We start from the raw sequence: 20552 nt of genomic DNA on the forward strand, positions 1-20552 counted from the left end.
TAAATAAATTATTATGTGAGGTCAAATCATTACATTTTTTAAGAAATTAAAAATAATTAATTATATTTATATAAAAAAGTTTTTGTTATGCAACTAAATATCATGTGACAATATCATTTTTTTTCATAAAACGTAACAGAAGGTTTTTATTTATTTTTTAATTAAAAAATATATAATCATATTAATTAGTGTTTTTTAAGGAGGTTATCAATTAAATTTATAACAATTATTATATATTAATCATGTTATTCATATTAAATAAAATAATTTTATTATATTTTCTTTATCTATAAAATTCTGGAATCAAACTTTATTATCAGAGGATTTACAATAATTTATAAACATTATTCAAACAACTGAACTCTCATTTTTTTTTATTAGATTTAATAAATATTTATTAAGTATATGAAACAAAAAGTAATTAGTGCAAATTTGATACCTAAACATCTTTCTCTCTTTATATTTAATGTAATATTTATATAAACATATAAAATATTAAAATTTTCGTATATAATACCATATTTAATATACATACATTTATGTACCATTTAAAGTTGCATTTATACAATATATTATATTTAATGCAGTATTTATTATTTTACACAATATATTCTTAAATTTAATAATATTTGTTTAAAAATGAATAAATATTATTAAATATTATATTGATGAAATTATGAAATATTATATATTTTATAATTATTATTTTTAAAATATCATAACAAGATTTTAAAGATCACCATCCTTTACAATTTTTTTTTATAAAAAAACTGCATTGTTCTCAACCATTAAAATAAATTTTTACTAATATAAAATTTTAATCCGTATCCAAATTCTAGGATAGATATTATAGATTTATAGAAGAGTTATGGTAATAAATAAGATGAAACTACAGAAGTTGTGGCTATGATAGGCTTCTCTTAGTGAGCTAATTACAACGCAAAATGTAGTATTAATATTATATCTATTGGCTTAAATATGTTTTAAATCGTTGATAAATTAGCGGATTTTATTTTGGGGTCATAATAAAAAAATGTTAGTGATATTCTCTTCCTGACATTTTCCCTCAAATTTTTTTTTTATGATTGGTTAAAATTATTGAAAGTCACAATTTCTTATATGTTTTATTTTTTATTTAATGATCCTCTTTCCACGTTTAGATTAAATGAAAAATGAAATTTACCAAAATTAATGAGAGAGAGAAAGTGTCACTGATATTTTTCTAAAAAAATTGTAGAGTCCTTCATAAAATAAATTTGTTTTTGATCCTTGTTGTTTTGTTTAATCCATCTATTATGTCTATTTTCCATTTTAGTCCTTGAAATATTTTATTTACTTTGTATTAGTTTCTTTGAAAAATATTTGATAGGGACTAATAACAAATTATTCACATATTTTAGGGACAAAAATGAAATAAATATGTATTAGAAGAATTAAAACAAAAAAAAGGACCAAAAATAGTTTTTTATTTTATTTTGTTAGAGACTCAATGCTAATAATTTTTATTAGAGACCCAAAATATGATTTTATATACCAGGGACTTAAAACATATTTAAACTTATATTCATTACACACGTATATAGTTGATTTTTTTCTCCCTTTAAAATTTCATAAACATGCATTTAACATTTATACAAAATTTCTCACATAGATGATATGGAATTAGAGAATAGCCATGACAAAGAATAAGATGAGAACCACTAGGTTTGTGATTATGATTATGATCATGATTATGCCAAACTTTTCAAAAGTTAATGACAATCCTCTATTTGTGCATATTGAGTCAACTTGTGTGTTTGGTTTAATCAACTGAGTTACCAAATGTGAACTAGAATGTGCACCTTCTATATTAAAACTTGACATTGCATATGTAATATGTCTTTATGCTTTGTCATACAACATGTATTGAAAAGTTCATCTATGTTGTCTCCAATTGTATCCTTGGTTGTGGCTTAACCAAGTTCATTGACATTAATATTGATATTCGTCCTCTTACAATATTGATGTCCTTTTAAGGTTTTATAATTATTCTTTATAACCAAGTTATTTACATTTTTACATGTTTTTGTTAATTGGTTTTACGTGTCAGATGTTTGTGGTCTTACCACCAACATGGTGAATTCTCGTGTGCAAGAGTTTATAAACAAATAATAACTTGTTACAGGAATATTTGAGAAAAAAAAGTTGTTAGGTGAAATAATAATCAAACATTATTGTAATAAATAAATTTAAATTGATGAGTAACATTTTTCCCCATAAATCCTTTGTCCAATTATTTTCTTTCATTTTTCTTATGTTTCTTTGATATATTAATAAATATGCTTGCAAATAATACTAATGATGACACTAAAAGTTACTAGAGCGACATGAAAAATGCATGCAAAAAATATTGATGACACCAATATATAATAAATTCTTTGTATTTGATCAGATGAGATGTTTCCAAGACGACACAATTTCTCTGTCACTCCCTTCTCCTTTCAACTATTCCAAGTTACTCTGGTGAGATTTTGTGCCCCCTCTAGCATCAATGCATAGACGATCCGAAACCATCTAAACACAGTGAGTTGTCGTCAAACTCCGCGTTTGTCATTATGCGTGGAGGAGGCCTATTGTTTTTCAATGGATACACTATGCAATTGACAACGACATTGCTGCTATTCAAGAACTTGCGGGCGAAGTCCTTTAATGGAGTTTAATACAATCGGGCGAATTAAATTTACACAGTACCGTAGCCCATATAACGTTCAATGGAGGTAACTGATGAGATGTGAAACATGGAAGCAGAGTAGGATAGGAGAGAGGAGAGTAGGGGTGTTCACATGTACGAGTCACCCGTGAACCCGAATTGACCAAAATCGACCTGAACAATTTGGGTTGGGTCATTTATGTATTTGGATCAAAATTGAATTGAACTGATTAAAATTGTCCATGTGTGGGTTGGGTCACGAGTTTAGATTTATAGATTCGATCAAAGTCGAACTGAATTGATCAAAACTAATAAATTTGTTTAGAATTATTTGGTTTGACTTTAAATACTACTAATATTAAGACTTTAAGTGTTAGAAACTGTAAGTATTGGTACTACTAGTGTTGAAACTTTTTAAGATATTACTTTGAGGTACATTGTTATTTGTTTCACCTTTTTTTTCATAATATTTTTTCTGTCATGTTTATAATATTAATGAATCATATTTTGTTCATTTGTTTTAACAAATCTGATTGTAGCAAAGCTTATTGTACAAAATTAATTTGTAAGAAATAATTATGATTCAAACTATTATAGTAAATCTTGTTGAAAAAAATTTGTTTTAATTTGTATTAATCTATTTTAGAATATTATGTTGATAGTACTAAATGAATCAATTTTACTATTTTCAGACATGTGATAATATTGTGTTAATTGTATTGAATATTTGGATGAATTATGATATAAAATAGTAATTTAAAAAAAAAAGATCAAATTTAAATGAATAGTTTGTTGGTTTGAACTAAACCAAACCGTTTATGAATAAGTTGATTTGGGTTGGGTTTTAAATAAAATTTATGAAAACCGAACAAAACTAAATCGATCAAATTTGATTGGGTTGAGTTTTGAAGTTGACCAAAATCAACCTGGACACCCTAAAGAAGAAAGGAGAGAGGAAAATAGAGGAAAAACTTTTAAAAAAATAAAATAAATAGTTATAATTATTAAATAACCTTGTATTATTTTTAGTAAAACAGAAAGATTGAGTGATTTTTTTCCAATAGATTTAGGTGTACTCCAACTGAAAAAAAAACTATGTAATTATGTTAGCATTTCCTATTTATATATATATATATATATATATATATATATAATTAAAATTGAATAGATATAATTAAAATTAAGACAATATGTGTATAATATCCTAACTTTTGAAATAGAATTACATCCCTCATAAAACATTAAAATTGGATAAAATAAAAAATATGATTTATCACACTATAAAGTAAAGGATATGAATGTAATCTCATAAAAGAAGTCTATACGTTGGTTTTGAAAAAAAATATAGCAACACTTTTAACTATGTTTTTTATTTTGACATATTTAATTATATTTTTAAATTAATAAGTAAATAATCATATGCATGAAGGTACTGAGGTGGGGTAAATTAATCAAAATAAAAGTAGAATTGATTTCGGTAGAAGTAGTAATTATACTTTCTTGCTTAAACACTATTATAATTTTTTTATTTATCAAAATTTATTCTACCATGATATGAAAAACAATTCAAACATGTAAAATTTGATCAAAATCAAGATTGATCTATCTGATAATAATGATCAATCCTGATTTTGAATGTTATCCAAAGATACACATTGAGCCGGTAAAAAGGGCACTTAAATGGGTGAAATTAATTTTCATTTTAGGGTTATTTTGGTTCGGTAGATTTTCAATTTTGGGGAAAGTAGGGCGCGGTCATTTCTATGGGCAGCGGGTTATTAACCGGGTCGCAAATCCGACCTGCGGAAAGCCGAACAGCACTCTAAGAAGAACGGCGCAGCAACTCGATCATCGATCTTCCCCGGTGATCTTCAACGATCCGGCGAAAACACGATTCTCACCACTCGCAAACTCGGACAGGGCACAGAAGATCGTGAAATCGTACGATCTTACGAGTCAGATCGCGGTTTTGAGTACCATGGTCTTACCTCCTTTCCATATCCTCCTATCTCTAAAATCTCTTTCTGGATTTGTTGTGTTTTTCTTCTGTATTTCTGCATAGTAACCAAATAGATAAAACAATGCTTAGATTCAATCAATGACTAGAATGAGCAACAGATCGTTTTTGTTATGTTCAAGTGCAAGAACTGGGGATGGGGAGAGGGATAGGTGGCTTAGTGGATGATGAATGGATCTAGTTTCAAGGGGAGTTCCCTGTGGCTTTGACAATTCATGTATGATCTGATAGTCAATATGTATTCTTCTCTTTTATAAATAAAAATAGTCCTCTCATTTGACATGTCTCCTCTCTATCTCTGTCTATTTGTGTGTGTATAGTGTTCTAAGTGATGCATTGGTATTTGGTAGTCCGGTAGAACCCGTGACCAGTACCTTGACTAAGTCTATGATTGAATAGAATTGGATTGGCTTTTAGTATTCCTCAACGATATTTGCATTGGTTTCTGAATTCTCACACTAAAACTGCATCTTCTCTTTTCATTCGACACTTGCTCTCTTTCTCCCTGTCTCATATTACTTTCTATCCCTTTTCAATCTCACTATTTTATACTGTTGGTGAATCCAGAGGTGAAAGCTTTGTTTTTTGAATTGTGAGGAAGATTGACCAAATAAACAGAGGCAAAAATGAAGATGGTAACTGCTTTCAACGGCAACATGAAGGTAATTAAATTTTCAAGAACCTGTGTAGTTAGGTATTTAGGTTATATGGATATGCATAGGGTTTGTGAAAAGGGACCCGCCTCCCCCAATGGTTAGATAAGCCTGAGTAATATATGCTATATTGCTATATGCTAAAACTGCATAATTTTTTGTATTCAATTTTCACATTTATTTTTACTGTCTTCTCAGAAAGCTGCTGCTGGACTTAGACGCATTAATCTTGATGGTCTTCGATGGAGGGTTTTTGACGCAAAGGGCCAGGTGAGTCTGCTGCTTCTTTTTTATCCTTCTCTTGAAAGCTAACATAGAGCGACTATGTGCCCATGATATGATGTTTCTGCTGTCAAGTTAAAGCAGTTTTCCAGGAGTGTAGGATTAAAAAAAGTACTGTTGAACTCAAAACACATGCCACAGTTTCATTTTCGTTATGTTTAGACTGATGGATTGGAAATGGATAGAATGGAACTAACTGGAATAGAATCACATCAATTGCCATTGTTTGGAGTGTTTAAAATAGGAGATACTTCTATTTTCTATCCCCCTGTACAGGATGCAATTGGGTGGAACTAAGTTATTATGCATTCTCCTTATCATTCTGTTCACTTCTATATGGGCTAATATTATTTATATTCCATCATGGATCATTCAATTGTGTGGTAATTTTATTCTAATTCAATCCACAATCCACACCACTCTATCCCATTCTACCCATCACTAGATATGCAAACATTGCCTTTGTGATTCCTTATGCATTTTTTTTAGCATTTGCATATCACACAAGAATAAAATGTGAGTGGTTAATGAAATTCTTTGCAAACATTCAGCTTATTGGCTTGCATATCATGTAAGACTGGGATTGAAAGTCAAATCCTATGAGGAGTTATCAATGGAATAAGACAATTCAATTTCATGGAGGTTTCATTTGATAATCATCCAGAATGAATGTCAATCTTTTGCAATATCTAGTTATAAAACCAGCTCAGAAGGGGTCATATTTATCACTAGTAGTTACATCTCCAGAAGATATAGCCATGACTCAGTATTAGTGAAGCCTTTTGAAACAAATTATTCCATGAATAAGTTACAACTTATTATAAAATGCTAATTGAGATCATACCGAAGGCTGGCCAAGCTTCTAACATCTTGTACACTTTTGATTGGTATTTAGTGTGTGATTGATTACTGAGCAATTTGCTTATCTGTCTTGAGATCATTTTGCTAATACAAATGTTCCTTTTATATAGGTTCTTGGGAGGTTAGCATCTCAAATAGCTACTGTAGTTCAAGGAAAGGATAAACCAACTTACACACCTAATCGTGATGATGGGGATATGTGCATTGTTCTTAATGCAAAAGATATTTGTGTGACTGGGAGAAAACTTACAGACAAGGTCTACTACTGGCATACAGGGCAAGTGCTTTGCATTTGTACTATTAGTTAGAAGGGATGAAATATTATTTAATAGTTTTGAGCTTCTTATAAATCAAATGGTTTTCTTCTGGTTAAGGTGCCTATCTTCTATGTTTTTCAACAATATTTTCATTGCCGCTTGTTTATTTGGTTTCATATGCTCTTTAATTTTCAGTATTATCCAGTCTATTTTGACATAAGTCATGGTATGTAGGTATATTGGCCACCTCAAGCAAAGGACTCTAAAGGATCAAATGGCCAAAGACCCTACTGAAGTCATTCGCAAAGCTGTTCTGCGTATGCTGCCTAGAAACAAACTACGTGATGTAAGTACTACCTAGACCAATGTTTTTTTTGGGGGATTTTGAGCTGAATATGGAATTTCGTTGCTAGTTCATGTTTGGTTTGGATATTTCAAGGTAGAATACCATTTGAGACAAAAAAAAAGAAAATCCTTTGAACAGTATACAATGACATTCTAAGGATGGTAGGTTAAGATTCCAGAATTGTTGCCTCTTGTGGGAATCAAATCTCACAGAAGTGACTAACGGGTAGCTGCTGTGGTGGACAAAGTTTTGAGGTTTAACAATGGTTTTCCATAAAGTCACCTACAAGCAACATTATAAATTTATTTACCAAGTTTGTCCCTTGATTTAAAAAAAAATAAATCTCTTACTTTTATACTTCCAAAATAATTGTAATTATAAAACCCAAACAAATTCAGAACTTTAAAAATCTTTTGTTTCAGCATCAATTCTTTTACAATATCTAACCCACACAGTCCCATTATCATTAGAAGCCAAAGTGTAGATGGAAAGGTTAGTTAAGAGAAAGGTTGATGGGCGGGTAATAGAAAGGTTATTATATTAAAGAGAAAGGTTGCCCCATTTCAAGGTTAGGGTATGCCACAAGCCTGGTGTAGATGACCTACCAATGAAAAGGAATTGAACCATGGCATTTTCTGTTGTCTTTTGATGTTGATCGATCTACTAGTCGTGCCAAGTGCCAAACCTTGTTGGCTACTTCATGAATTGTTCCTTTTATTTATCATTTAATCCAACAGTATTGCTTTAGTACTTCACTAGCACTAGGATTCTGAAAAAGAGAATAGGATTGGGGAATACTGTTATCAGTGGGTATAAAATCATCAGGACGTTATCATAAATGTCCAAAGATGAAGTATCAATGACCCTTTGGTAGAGGATGGTTCTCTTAATAGCTTGTGGTTTCCTATTATCTTTATTTTCATTTGGTTAGAGCTTTTTCTGATATTTTTTTGTTCCTTATAATATTGAATAACTGATACTAAGTTGCATTTACTTGCATTATTGTTAATGGATATAGGACAGGGATCGAAAATTAAGGATCTTTCCTGGCAGTGAGCACCCTTTTGTTGATCGCCCACTTGAACCGTATGTGATGCCTCCTAGAAGCGTACGGGAAATGAGGCCGCGAGCAAGGCGTGCCATGATTCGAGCACAGAAGAAGGCAGAGCAGCAACAACAGAAGGCTGATGGAATGAAGGGCAAAAATGGTGAAGCACAGGAAGAAAGTGCATGAAGACGCAATTTTGCTCAAAAGATGGCACTGATCATTGGTTATCATTGAAATGGAAAGCCATCTGTCTCTGTTAGCAATCCTACAATGCCCTATTGAATTGTGTTTGAATTTTCTTTTTTTATAAGTCTTTTAGTAAGAGCATAATTGATTCACATTATAGGCATTTCTTGCATCCTTTTCAGTGATAATTCTGTTAAGTTCATGCTTAGAAGTTTAGACTAACTAGCATTTTGGTCCTCAGCTACTTCCTTCACTGTCAAACAGTGCCACAGTGCATTCAAGTATTCAAAATTGCTTTTTGTGTTTTCTCTCCCTTTGGGCTTAAATATGTTTTTCTTTTTTTTTAAACCACTGTAATCAGGGCCTTTGACTTCCTAATGGGACTCGAGATATTAGCACAAGCTTCAATCCTTTGGATTGGTTATGAGACTAATCCTCGATTTAGGAGTTAGTCACATTTAAAGTTCATCGCTCCTCCCCAAAAGTGTATTCTATGGGGATCAAACTTAGGAGGTTTAAATATGTTTTTAGTCTTTCAAACTTGATACACTTTTAGTTTTGGTCCCTTAAATAGAAATAGGCTAAAATATATTTTTGGTCCCCGATAAATTAACAAATTTTATGTTTTCTCTCTGATAAATTTTTTCTTTACATTGAGTTTCTAATAAAATAATAATTTTATTTTTGGTCTTTGGTATCTTTTTTTAGTCTTGAATAAATTAACAAATTGTGTTTGATTCTGGATAATGTTTTTTCAGTTTGTTATTAGAAATGAAACAAGTTTTGGTTCTGCTGATTTTCATTGTGTATTTCAATTAGATTTTATAATAGATTTTTATTTTCATTGTGAAATTAATTCTATATGCAAGTTAAAAAAAATTAAAAATTAATTATGATATAAATTATCATTTTTAACTAAAATTAAATTAATTACGATATAGTTGATGCTGTAATTGAATTAATTATGATAAAAAGTATCTTTTTTAATTGAAATTAAATTAATTACTATGCAAGTTACCCATTTTAATATATTTTTAATTAATTATGTACAAATTACCCTTTTTAATAGTAACGTAATTAATTTGTATCATAATTAATTAATGTAATTATTATTAAAAACTAATTTTAATATAGTTAATTCGATCACCATTAAAGAAAGGTAACTTGTATCGTAATTCATTTAATTTCAATTAAAAAAATAATGTGTATCATTATTAATTTAAAAGCAGGTAATGAAACTCCAAAAATATGGTTAAGTGATTTTCTCTATCACATTTACATTGACCCTTTAAATAATTTGGATTATCAAGTTTGTGACTAAAGCTAATGAGTTATCATCATGGAAGAAAAAAGATTATTATAGTGCAGTTGCTGAGTTAACACCATGAGATATGCCCTCTATGATATATAATAGTAGAAGCGATCCTTGAATTCATAGAAAAAAGAATAAGTGGTTAATATAAAAATCGTTAAGGTTATTTAACAATTACAAAATAATGCAAAAGATGAATAATAAATAATGAGATAACATCAAGTAGTTAGAAGATCTACGTTTTAAACAAATAAAAAAAGAAATTTTTTACAAATTTCAGACTCAATAATTTTTTCAAAATATGAATGAGTGTAAGGTTGAACAATGGAGATAAACTTTTGAATAAAGATGATCACAGAGTGAATAAATTTTGTAATTGAGAAACTAAAATTCTCAATATAAGATTTTCACCAAATGAGAAACTTTTCTCTTACCAAACATCTACTTAAAAATAATATTGATAAAGAATAACTCTAGAAATACTGTTTATTTAAAACAACTATTCTAATTTATGTAAAAAGAATTTCAACAATTTATTTTTAAAGAAATTGTTTATATAGTTAAAAATAATATATTATAATTTAAATGATTTATTGTAAATTTAAAATATAATTTATATATTTAAATATATTTATTTTATATAAATTTTAATTATTTTACAATTTATATATTAAAAATATTTTTTTATTATAAATTATAATTATATAAAATAAATAATTATCATGTGCTAAACTAGTGGTTAAAATTGAGGATAAATGACCATTTTGATCCATGTAAATTAATGATAATTTAGTCATTGAAAAAATAAATTTTTTGATTCATTAGTATAGAAAGTATGATAATTACATATTACATACAACTTCACGACAAATTAAATTTTGAATTTTATAATTTATCAAATTGATTTTCAAAAAATATAACTTAATGTTAAATTAATCATTAAATATTACAATTAATGAAAAAATTGGCCTACAAACATAATTACAAGATGAAATTACAGCCTTTTGTACATATGGAGAGACTAAATATTAGTTTTTGTTCTATGGAAAACTAAATTGTCACTGATCTACATATTTAGGGCTAAAATGATGATTTACTTAAAATTAAATTCAATAATAAAAATGATGAGATGGCATTTTAGGAGTAGCAAATTGACGTGGCAGACTAATATTGGTCCTATTTTGCACCTGTGTTATGTAAAGGACACAGCGTTGTGGTAAAATCCACGTGTAGACCGGTGATTGGACAAACTACGTGGGATGAGATGGTGCCGTGTAGGCAAAAGCAGCTACTACTATTAGGTTTGGTTTTCTGTTCGAACTCATCTGGTCGTTTTATTTATTTTTTATAAGAATAAAATAAATAGTCTCCGTGGGGTGATTGATTCTGACGAACAGTGCCCTCTACTTGTTCCTCTGCGAATGTGAAAAACACCAACCAACGAGGATTCGAAATCACAGAGGAAAAGGAAGATCTCACAATGTTCAATGTTATCGGTTTCTCGTTGTTGACGATGGATTCGGTGGCGTACAGGGGATTGCTCTACACATTCTTCATACTCAATTTTGTTTTGGTCTGCCAACTCATTCTCCTTCAACCTCTCGTCTCTGCTTCTGGTACCTCCCTGATCTCTTTCTATCTATTCATTTCTCTTTCCTTTTAGTGGTGGAGTGGTACTCTGCATATATAAGAACTGCATTTTCCATACTAGACTGCTATATCAATGTTATCAATAGATGATTACATGGTTAACCCATTGTGAATTATTTAGGATTTGGAGCGGCGATTTCATGGGGATGTTTAGTGTAGAGTACTATCAAATTAGAAACTGAAGTAGATTAACAAGATTTGTTGCTGGGCCATTGGATTTAATGGTACATAAGAAACAGAATCTGAGGTTTGAGAAAACAGAGAAAAGGTGTGAGTTCTCCTTCAAAGGGTGCCCCATTAAGTGAGCTAGTGCTTAGTTCTCCAATATTAACAATTCAGAATGAATCCTCTTGTGTAACTACTCTAACAGCCTTGCCTCATCTTTTTTCACCATGAATCTCTTGTGTATCCCCTACAATGACATGTTTTTGAACAGCCCCATTGAAAGCCATTCTGTGCATTGGCTATTTCTTTATGTTCTTCGTATACTTTTTCTGATCTTCTGGATTGTTTTAATGTTTTCCGTTGTTCAGTTTTATCCCAAGTTTTGCATAATTGCATTCTGAAGTGGAATTTTGGTTACAAGGCATACATTATCAAGTTGCATGTCCAAGTTTGTTGTGGTATATGGTGTTTTTCCTCAATTTTTATTTTTAAATTTAACAAGGAAACCTTGTTTATCAATTAGGAGAATGATGAAATAATATTTAAGTGCACACATCCCACTATAAAATCTTTTTCCTACTTTTATTACCGCTCTTAAAGTTCTGCAGCGGTTTTATGTCCAAGTTTGATAACAGTTTCTGTTGCCTGAGTTCAGTCTTTGTTTTGTTTTTTTGGATGTGATCAGATGGAAAACCTGAAAATGCTGCTGAGTTGTTTGAGCGTGCATCACAGAGCATAAAAGTGAAAGATTATACTGAGGCACTTGATGATCTAAATGCTGCGATAGAAGCAGACCCAACCCTTTCAAAAGCATACCTTTTCAGAGCCTCAGTTCTTCGTCAGTTATGCAGGTGTGGTTCATTTGCAAATATTATCCCTACCTCCGAGTTTTTGAATCTCAGATAACATTCCTTGTTAAATGCTGGGCTAAGTTTTTGGAATTGTTACCAAAAACATATTAATTAAGCACATCTTATTTTGATTTCCATATTCTATTTCTTAAGGACAGGAGATACTGTAAAAGATGTTGGTTACTAAAGTATATGTCCTCTTGACCATTTCTTTATGCACATCAAAGTGCTTTTAGACCGTGTTCTTTTATTTATTTAATGCTGACTCGTTCAAAATTATTTGTATTTTAAAATTTCCCACTTTTTTTTTTGTTGTGAGGGACGGGGGATATATCCCAAACCTTCTTATTATCAATCAAGCATTGTGAAAAACAGCAGTACTGCTCTCCTCCCTGGTGCATTCCTTCCTAAAGTTAGCAGAAGCATAAACAGAGCCCCTATTTTTGAAATTTTGTTTCAAATACTGACCATCATATGACTCTTTCCTCTCATCACCTTCCATCCTTCGTCTTCCCCCTCATCCCAAGTCTCTGAAACTCCTAATTGGGAAGTTATATCATTCAGGTGCTTTTTGGCTAATGTAGATATGAGCAATCTGAGAGGAGCTACAAAAAGTTTCTGGAGTTAAAACCTGGAGATTCAGCTGCAGAAAAGGAGCTCTCTCAACTATTGCAGGCTCAAAGTGCTCTGGAAACAGCTCAGTCCCTCTATGATTCGGGCAACTTCTCAAAATCTTTGGAATACATTGATAAAGTTGTTCTTGTTTTTTCTTCAGCTTGCAATAAGGTAACTCTTTTATGCCCTTATAGTTCCATAAATATCTTTTCTGTTTTGTGTCTGTCTTGTTACACTATGTAGTCTTAAAGTGAATGCCTAAGCTTTGGGTTTGGGCTGGTATTTGGTTTGTGGAACCAGCATGTTAACTCTATATTCATTATTTTCTGCAGGCTAAGCTTCTTAAAGTGAAAGTGTTAATTGCTGATAAAGAGTATGAGAGTGCTATTGCTGAGTCTGGTTTTCTTCTTAAGGAAGATGAAAATAATTTAGAGGCATTGTTGTTACGTGGTCGTGCATATTACTATTTAGCTGATCATGATGTTGCCACGAGGTTTGTCTTGTGGAAATGATATTCAAATCCTTCTTTTTTTATATACAATCTATCTTATATGCGAACATATATATTCAGGCATTTTCAGAAAGGTCTCCGCCTAGATCCAGAGCATAGTGAACTGAAAAAGGCATATTTTGGATTGAAAAATCTACTAAAAAAGAGTAAAAGTGTAAGCCTGGATCTATTGTGGAAATTTATTTTTACATTACATCTAAAGTCTATTTTCTTTCTTTCTTTTGGGTGTTGAAATGGTTGGTTGTCTTTTGGTTTCTATGTGAAAGGCTGAAGATAATGCTAGTAAGGGTAAACTACGTGTGGCAGTGGAGGAATTCAAAGCTGCACTTGCTGTTGACCCTATACATCTTGCACACAATGTACATCTTCATCTTGGCTTATGTAAAGTGCTAGTCAAGCTTGGCAGAGGAAAAGATGCCTTGGACAGTTGTAGTGAAGTTCTTAAGATTGATGAGGAGCTTGTGGAAGCTCTTGTTCAGGTTCACTATAATCTTGAAAATCATTGTGCATTTGTGCTTGTTTTGACTTTTAGCTGTATTTTTTGGGCAATAGTCTGCTAGCAATTTGTCTCTTCTTTTTTTGATTGCTTTGTTGAGTGCAATGGGACAAATACGGAATTGCAGTAAAATATACTGTAGTATAGGCTGCACTTACTACTTATCTTATCTTAGTGTTATTTGTTGTAGAGAGGAGAAGCTAAACTCTTAACAGAAGATTGGGAGGGAGCTGTGGAGGATCTGAGATCAGCTGCTCAAAAATTGCCTCAGGTTTGTTATATAAGTTGTACTCATAGAGCATACTCCAGATCACTAATATATTAGAATTTAGGATGAGTCTTGTGATGAACAAATATTCAATGCTGAATTCCCTTTCTCGGGATTATTAAGGATAAGAAATCCTTGAAAAAGATACAAAAAAACGCACTCATTCTAGAAGTAAGTGTTTGATGGAGAGATTAACTAAAAAAAACTAGTTATCTATTCATATAGGTTAAAGAAGAACTTTAACGTTTTTTTTTGCTCCCTACTTTCCTTAACAGCACTATACCAATATTCATTTCTGTTAATCCCTTAGTTCATAATCAGTTGTGAATTTCTTACACTTTTAAGATTGAAATCCCTCAGTCTCAGTTTATGAATTAATATGACGCATAAATATAATTTTTTAAGAACTCCAATAGTTAGTTGTTGGCTCAGATCCCATTATAAATTACTTGCATTTGTATGTGTATGCGGTTTGGAGGTTCAGAATTGTCTGTAGACTGTAGTTGTATTAATTTTAAGCAGAAAATATACCTTGCTCTTTAAAGCTTTCCCTTTTCTCGCTGTTTCGTGTTCTTTGCATTTTATTCCTAGAGTTTACTTTTGATCATTGTCAGTGTGAAAAGTTTTTACAGAAGTGCCTTATTAACATAATAACTAAGGTTTTTGATTTGCTGTGATTTGAAAGGTTTCAAGTTTCAACAGTTCTTTGAACTATTTCTGTGTGTTGAAGTGATAGTTTATCTATAACTGCAGGATATGAATATCCGTGAAGCAGTAATGAGGGCCGAGAAAGCTTTAAAGATAAGCAAACGCAAGGACTACTACAAAATTTTGGGAATTTCAAAAACAGCTTCGGCTGCTGATATAAAACGTGCCTACAAGAAACTCGCCTTACAATGGCATCCAGATAAGAACGTCGACAAGAGGGAAGAAGCAGAGGCTAAATTCCGAGAAATTGCTGCTGCTTATGAGGTCTATTATTATTATCTTATGGTTACCTGACCTTTCTCCTACAGTCTCTAATCAGGACGTGCCTGGTCATTGTTGAATGGGAAATGCTAACAACACATTTCTTTTTAGCCTGTTTTGATATTAGGTGAAATTTAAGTGGGACCTATTAAATTGTCTTACTTCCATTTTGGTGGGACTTGTACCAAATTCACCCAATAAGTGTGTTAAGAAGAGTGTGTAGTTACTAGCTTTTCTCTTTTTGGGTATCTTTATCATGCTTACACAATCATATTTTTTGTTGTTATGGGCATTAATCTGGATTTGAATATTTTGTTGAATAACTGATTGTTGCAATGTGTTTTAGGTTCTCAGCGATGAAGACAAGCGTGTAAGATATGACAGAGGGGAGGACCTTGAAGAGATGGGAACGGGCGGTGGCGGCGGCGGCGGTGGTTTCAACCCTTTTGGTGGTGGGGGGTATACATATACTTTTGAGGGTGGCTTCCCTGGTGGTGGCTTTGGAGGAGGCTTTCCCGGTGGTGGATTTGGAGGGGGCTTTCCCGGCGGTGGCGGTGGCGGTGGATTTGAGTTCCATTTTTGATTGGGAAAGCCGCATGCACTCCCCATTTTTTAAAAAAAATTTTCTGAAGGGACCACAACAATTATATTTGACTAATCACTTGCTAACGGTTGCTGAGATAAATACGTAGGCCATCCTCGGATGCTTGTAAGATAAGAAACGTGCTCTAGAGAATTTTTTGCTTTATGCATAAGTGATGGGGTTGGATGTTAGTTCAGGAGGCACATTTTGATGTAGCACATTTCCTTTTATGTGGTGGTTGTCACTATGTAACGACTACTTCAAATTCTAAGCAACCATAATACATTTTGATGGATTGAAATCAATTGAATTGCTTCGCAACTGACGCCAATTGTAATTTGAGTTGCTGCTTGAAGTCTATTTAGCTGCAATATCTAATAAAATTTTAAATTTATTTGCTATACTTGTGGCCGTGGCTCCACAATCTCTACACTATCAAGTTCTACATCTCATTCATTTATTCTCCGAATTTCGGGTATTTTTCACTCTTGATGTCTTTTTTCTTATATTTGGACCTGTCACGCGTGCAGTTGTGGATTGAAAAACAAGTGGAAGTGGCAATGAAACAATCTCTTGTCTGGCGGTGACACAAGTCCAGTCAGGTTTAGAGAAAGATATTTATATTTAAACTGATTAATTTTAATTCATTTAGGTTGGTTCAATTTTTTCAGTTTCTTCAATCAACCCAAATTAAAAGGTTGGTTGGATGGTTAAAAAGGAGAAGGAGAGAATAGTCAGGGTTCAATTTTTTCTTGCTAATAGAAATTAACAATCTAATAATTAATATTTGTTTATATAACTTTTTAAGATATGTTTGATTTAAAATTGATGAAATTTTTTATTATAGAAGGTTTAACATATTAATAAGTTTAGTAGATTGTTATTAACAATTTTTTTAATGTAATTTAATTTAAAAATTAAAAAGAAAGTATATAAATTTTAATAAAATAATATTTTATTAAAAATTTGAATTTTATTTTAAATGAAAATTAAATCACATATATTTTTTAAGTTTGATTTGAGTGATTTTTTTGATAAAAATGAAGCACAAACACCTTTGGAAAGAAGTATAAGATAGAAGTTGTTGCCCACCATTACATAATAAAATAAAAGTATAGGCTAAAAAGGTAAAGGTTCGGGTAGTGCGTTTTTGGATTCCATCCACTTAAACCAGATGCCTAAACTGATATTTTCAAGCTTACAATTTTAAAATTTGAATCAAACTGATGGTTTTGAATCAATTTGAGTTTCTTCCTTCACTTTGGTTCGGAATGTTCGAGTCGTTGGACCAACCAGGACCCATGACCACTTTACTCCTGTGTCCTGTCACACAGGGTAAAAGATGAGATTCACTCTCGATTAGTAGCCTTTCTAATCTAATACGATAATTAGACAAGTTTGATCCATGTTTTATTTTGATTAATCTTTAACTAACTTTGTTATAGTTCTATAATCTATACTTCGATTTACAAGTTGACTTAAACCCAAAATAAGTTAAATGAAATGAAATAATCTTTATAGTACCCACTATATACCTAACTGCATGAGTTAGTCACTTCCTTTATCTTTTTATTACGACGATATACTGAAAACTTTTCCACCACTGTGAAATGGAAAAAAACCATAGCCAGTGTCGTATGCAATTCGGATTGGGTAGGCAAAATTTCACCATCTTACTTACTCTCTAATTTAAACATACAAAGCTTGATTTTGTCTTGCAAGGGTATGATGAGCATTGAGGGATAGAACAAGCATACCTTTCAACAATAGTAAACAAATAGCTCCAACTCTAACTTATGGATTTGAAAGAAAAGAAAAAAAATCATTTATATAGAACCCAAAATTTTCTTAACTTCGTAGCAATAACAGCACACGAGATCTCCACCATCATCATCAATCAACCCAAACTCGCTGGAGCAAAAAAAAGAAAGAATAACATAAAAAAAAAAACCAAGAAAAATGAGCCATCCTAGGACTTACATTCAGAAACAAGAAACAATCATGACAACAACTGCAGCAACAAAGGTAACACCTTCAACTGTGTGCCTTTTCAAACTCACTGCACTCGAAGCATCAGCGGACGTGTCCGACGACCCTGAAGGAGAATCAGCAGCCCCAGCCCGGACATTTTTCTCCGGCTTGGTCGGTGCCGGAGCCTCTGCCGGTGAAGCAGCCGGTGCCGTTGCGCCGAAAAGCTTCATTGGAAGAAGTACCTTATCTACCTGATACACTGCAAGCTGGTTATCACTGTAGATAGTATTGGACACTGTAGTATCAACCACCCCAGTTGTTACATTCACTTGGTTCCCTGAGGTGGTGACATTTAAAGGGTACTCTCCATCATCACTGTTCCCAGCTTGCGTGTGCAAAGGGTTGCTTGCGGTTTGGAACTGTGAGATGGTGTAGAGAGTGGGGAGAATGTGGAACTGTATCAACTGCATTTGGTCTTGTGAGTTTATGGAGTTTAGTGTCCCTGCTTTGAGGCTTGAGAATGCATTATCAGTGGGTGCAAATACGGTTAGGCCTTGGTTTGAGTTGTTGAGCTGCGAATTGATTCTATCAGCTATTTGTGAGGCCTTGAGAAGTTTGATGAAGGTTGTGAATTGGCCTGCTTTCTCAAGAACTTGGGTGATGTTGGTGGGGCCCGCTGGTGCTGGTGCTACTTGGGCTGAAATTGTTTGAATGAAGATGTTGAGGAAGAGGAGAGGGAGGAAATTGAATAGCTTTGCCATTGGTGTGACTTGCGAGTGAGGAAATTAAGAAGACTAAGATGTTTGTTACAAGTGGAAAGAAGAGGTGTGGTATTGTAATATATATTAAGAATAGGGTGCATTGAAATTAGATTGTTAAAAGGTTAGGTGAAAGGTTGCAATTAGTATAAGGTGGCAAGAGGCCCTCATAATCAATTTTTCTTTCTAAAAGCATGACATTACAGGGAGGGCAGAATTGCTTCCCTTGGTGGGGGCTTCCCTGGCGGGGATGAATGCATTTTTTGATTGGTGAAGATTAGAAAATAGGGAATGATTTTGTTAGAGAAAGTTGTTTTTTTTTTAATCCAAGCATTTTTGTTAAGAATCAATGATTAATCTTTTGAGATATTTTTTCAGATTTATAGATCAATGATCAAATTTCTGATCAAATATTTTCTTGATTGGTGAAGATTGGAAAATAGGTGATGATTTTGTTAGAAAAAACTGTTTTTTTTTTTTAAATCCAAGTATTTTTGGTTGAGAATCAATAATTAATCCTTTAAGATGCGGAGATATATTAAGGGATTGATCTCTTTTGATAAATATTTTTTTCATATTTATAGATCAAGGATCAAATTTCTGACCAAAAACAAAATTATTTGCTAATCATATTTGATTAATTTATTTTGTTGTAGAGAAATTTGTTTTGTTGAAGGGTCCCGGCAATAATATTAGACTAATTTCGATCGCTTGCTAATGGTTGTTTGGGTAAATACGTAATAAGGCATTCCCCAGATGCTTGTAAGATAAGCAATGTACTTTACAGAACTTTTTGCTTTGTGAACAAGTGATGATGAGGTGGATGTTAGTTAAGGAGGCGCATTTTGATGCTGTCCCATTTTCTTTTTATGTGGTGGTTGTCACAATGTCACAATGTAACGAGATGACTTTAAATTCCAGGTAACTGTAACAGTTTTTCACACATTCGAGTCAATTGAATGGAATTGATACACACAGTTAACACTGAAAATCTTAGTTAGTGCCGAGTGTCCATCATCCCATATTTAGTTGCAACTGTCACTCGTGAAATTTTAATTCATTTACTATACGCGTACAACTACAACAATATGTTATCAAGTAATTGCCGTGAGAAGTTGATTTGGCTTTTATATGTGGAAAATGATGTATAGACTATGGATACTGATTGCTAGTGCACACTAAAAAAACAATACAATAGGTGGTATGATATAACGAGAAAAAATAAATAGAATAAAATAATGGTATTGGCTTCAATACAATTACTCTGCATAAAGTATTTTGGTATTGACTCACTGTATAAAGTAAGCATACCTTTCATTAATGATCTGAATCTTAGGTATTTTTTAGTTGATATTATTTAAACTCATATATAAATAAATAAAAATTTTATATTAATTAAAAAAGTTAGTTGATATTATTTAATTTTCTTAACCTCAAGTAAAATTAAAATTATTTTTAAAATATCCTTCATTGAAATTTGTTATCATGAATAAAAAAGAGTTATTAAAAATAAAATTATAATTAAATGAAATATATTTTAAGAATAATAACATTAAATAAGATAAAAATTAATTAAATTTATTTATATTTAAGTCTAACATATAATATTACTTTTATGTTTATATGAATCCGAAGAAAGTACTACGTTTCTGGTTTACAATAAAAAAAATAAGTACTTTGTTCATTTTATTAAGAAATCCAAAAAGAATAAATACATGGAAAATATAACAATTTACAATAAGGGACCTATTTATTATTTTTAATCATTAACAAATTAATGTTTAATAAGTACACTTGTTTTAATAAGTACCCTCTCTATCCTCTCTAATATTTTCTCCTATCTATCATTTAATCATTTTTTTATTTTTATTGCTGCAATACACTTATCTTTTGTATAGGAGAAGGCTAGAGAAAATCTGATTTGTTGGTTTGGATCCCGTCTAGAGGACACACAAATGAATAAAGAGAATATGTTGACTTGATACTACTAAGGTCGATTGCAGATAAGTAGACTCAATACTGCGAACGGGTTGAGAATCTTTTGACCCTATATAAACTCCTATG

At 31.7% G+C, this 20552-nt stretch overlaps 3 protein-coding genes across 3 annotated transcripts; 2 read left to right on the forward strand and 1 right to left on the reverse strand.

Moving 5' to 3' along the window:
• The first annotated feature begins 4407 nt into the window (after nucleotides 1–4407).
• On the forward strand, nucleotides 4408–8652 carry LOC114397960 (50S ribosomal protein L13-like). The gene is made up of 6 exons (XM_028360049.1): nucleotides 4408–4670; nucleotides 5274–5368; nucleotides 5558–5629; nucleotides 6613–6779; nucleotides 6994–7105; nucleotides 8124–8652. Exons 2-6 carry the CDS (start codon nucleotides 5333–5335, stop codon nucleotides 8337–8339), a joined length of 603 nt encoding a protein of 200 aa, XP_028215850.1. The 5' UTR covers nucleotides 4408–4670; nucleotides 5274–5332; the 3' UTR covers nucleotides 8340–8652.
• Nucleotides 8653–10982: 2330 nt separating this feature from the next.
• On the forward strand, nucleotides 10983–16160 carry LOC114400589 (dnaJ protein P58IPK homolog). The gene is made up of 9 exons (XM_028363101.1): nucleotides 10983–11267; nucleotides 12152–12317; nucleotides 12902–13103; nucleotides 13265–13425; nucleotides 13504–13597; nucleotides 13710–13922; nucleotides 14130–14210; nucleotides 14961–15179; nucleotides 15523–16160. Exons 1-9 carry the CDS (start codon nucleotides 11132–11134, stop codon nucleotides 15757–15759), a joined length of 1509 nt encoding a protein of 502 aa, XP_028218902.1. The 5' UTR covers nucleotides 10983–11131; the 3' UTR covers nucleotides 15760–16160.
• A 671-nt stretch (nucleotides 16161–16831) lies between these two features.
• On the reverse strand, nucleotides 16832–18555 carry LOC114397935 (fasciclin-like arabinogalactan protein 11). Its single transcript, XM_028360006.1, has 2 exons — nucleotides 17740–18555; nucleotides 16832–17082 (listed from the first exon to the last, which is right to left on the reverse strand). The coding sequence occupies exon 1, from the start codon at nucleotides 18489–18491 to the stop codon at nucleotides 17742–17744; it is 750 nt and encodes a 249-aa protein (XP_028215807.1). The 5' UTR covers nucleotides 18492–18555; the 3' UTR covers nucleotides 16832–17082; nucleotides 17740–17741.
• Between the last annotated feature and the right edge of the window lie 1997 nt (nucleotides 18556–20552).

This window comes from Glycine soja, chromosome 19 (genome assembly GCF_004193775.1).
Source record: "Glycine soja cultivar W05 chromosome 19, ASM419377v2, whole genome shotgun sequence".
NCBI classification, from domain to species: Eukaryota; Viridiplantae; Streptophyta; class Magnoliopsida; order Fabales; family Fabaceae; genus Glycine; species Glycine soja.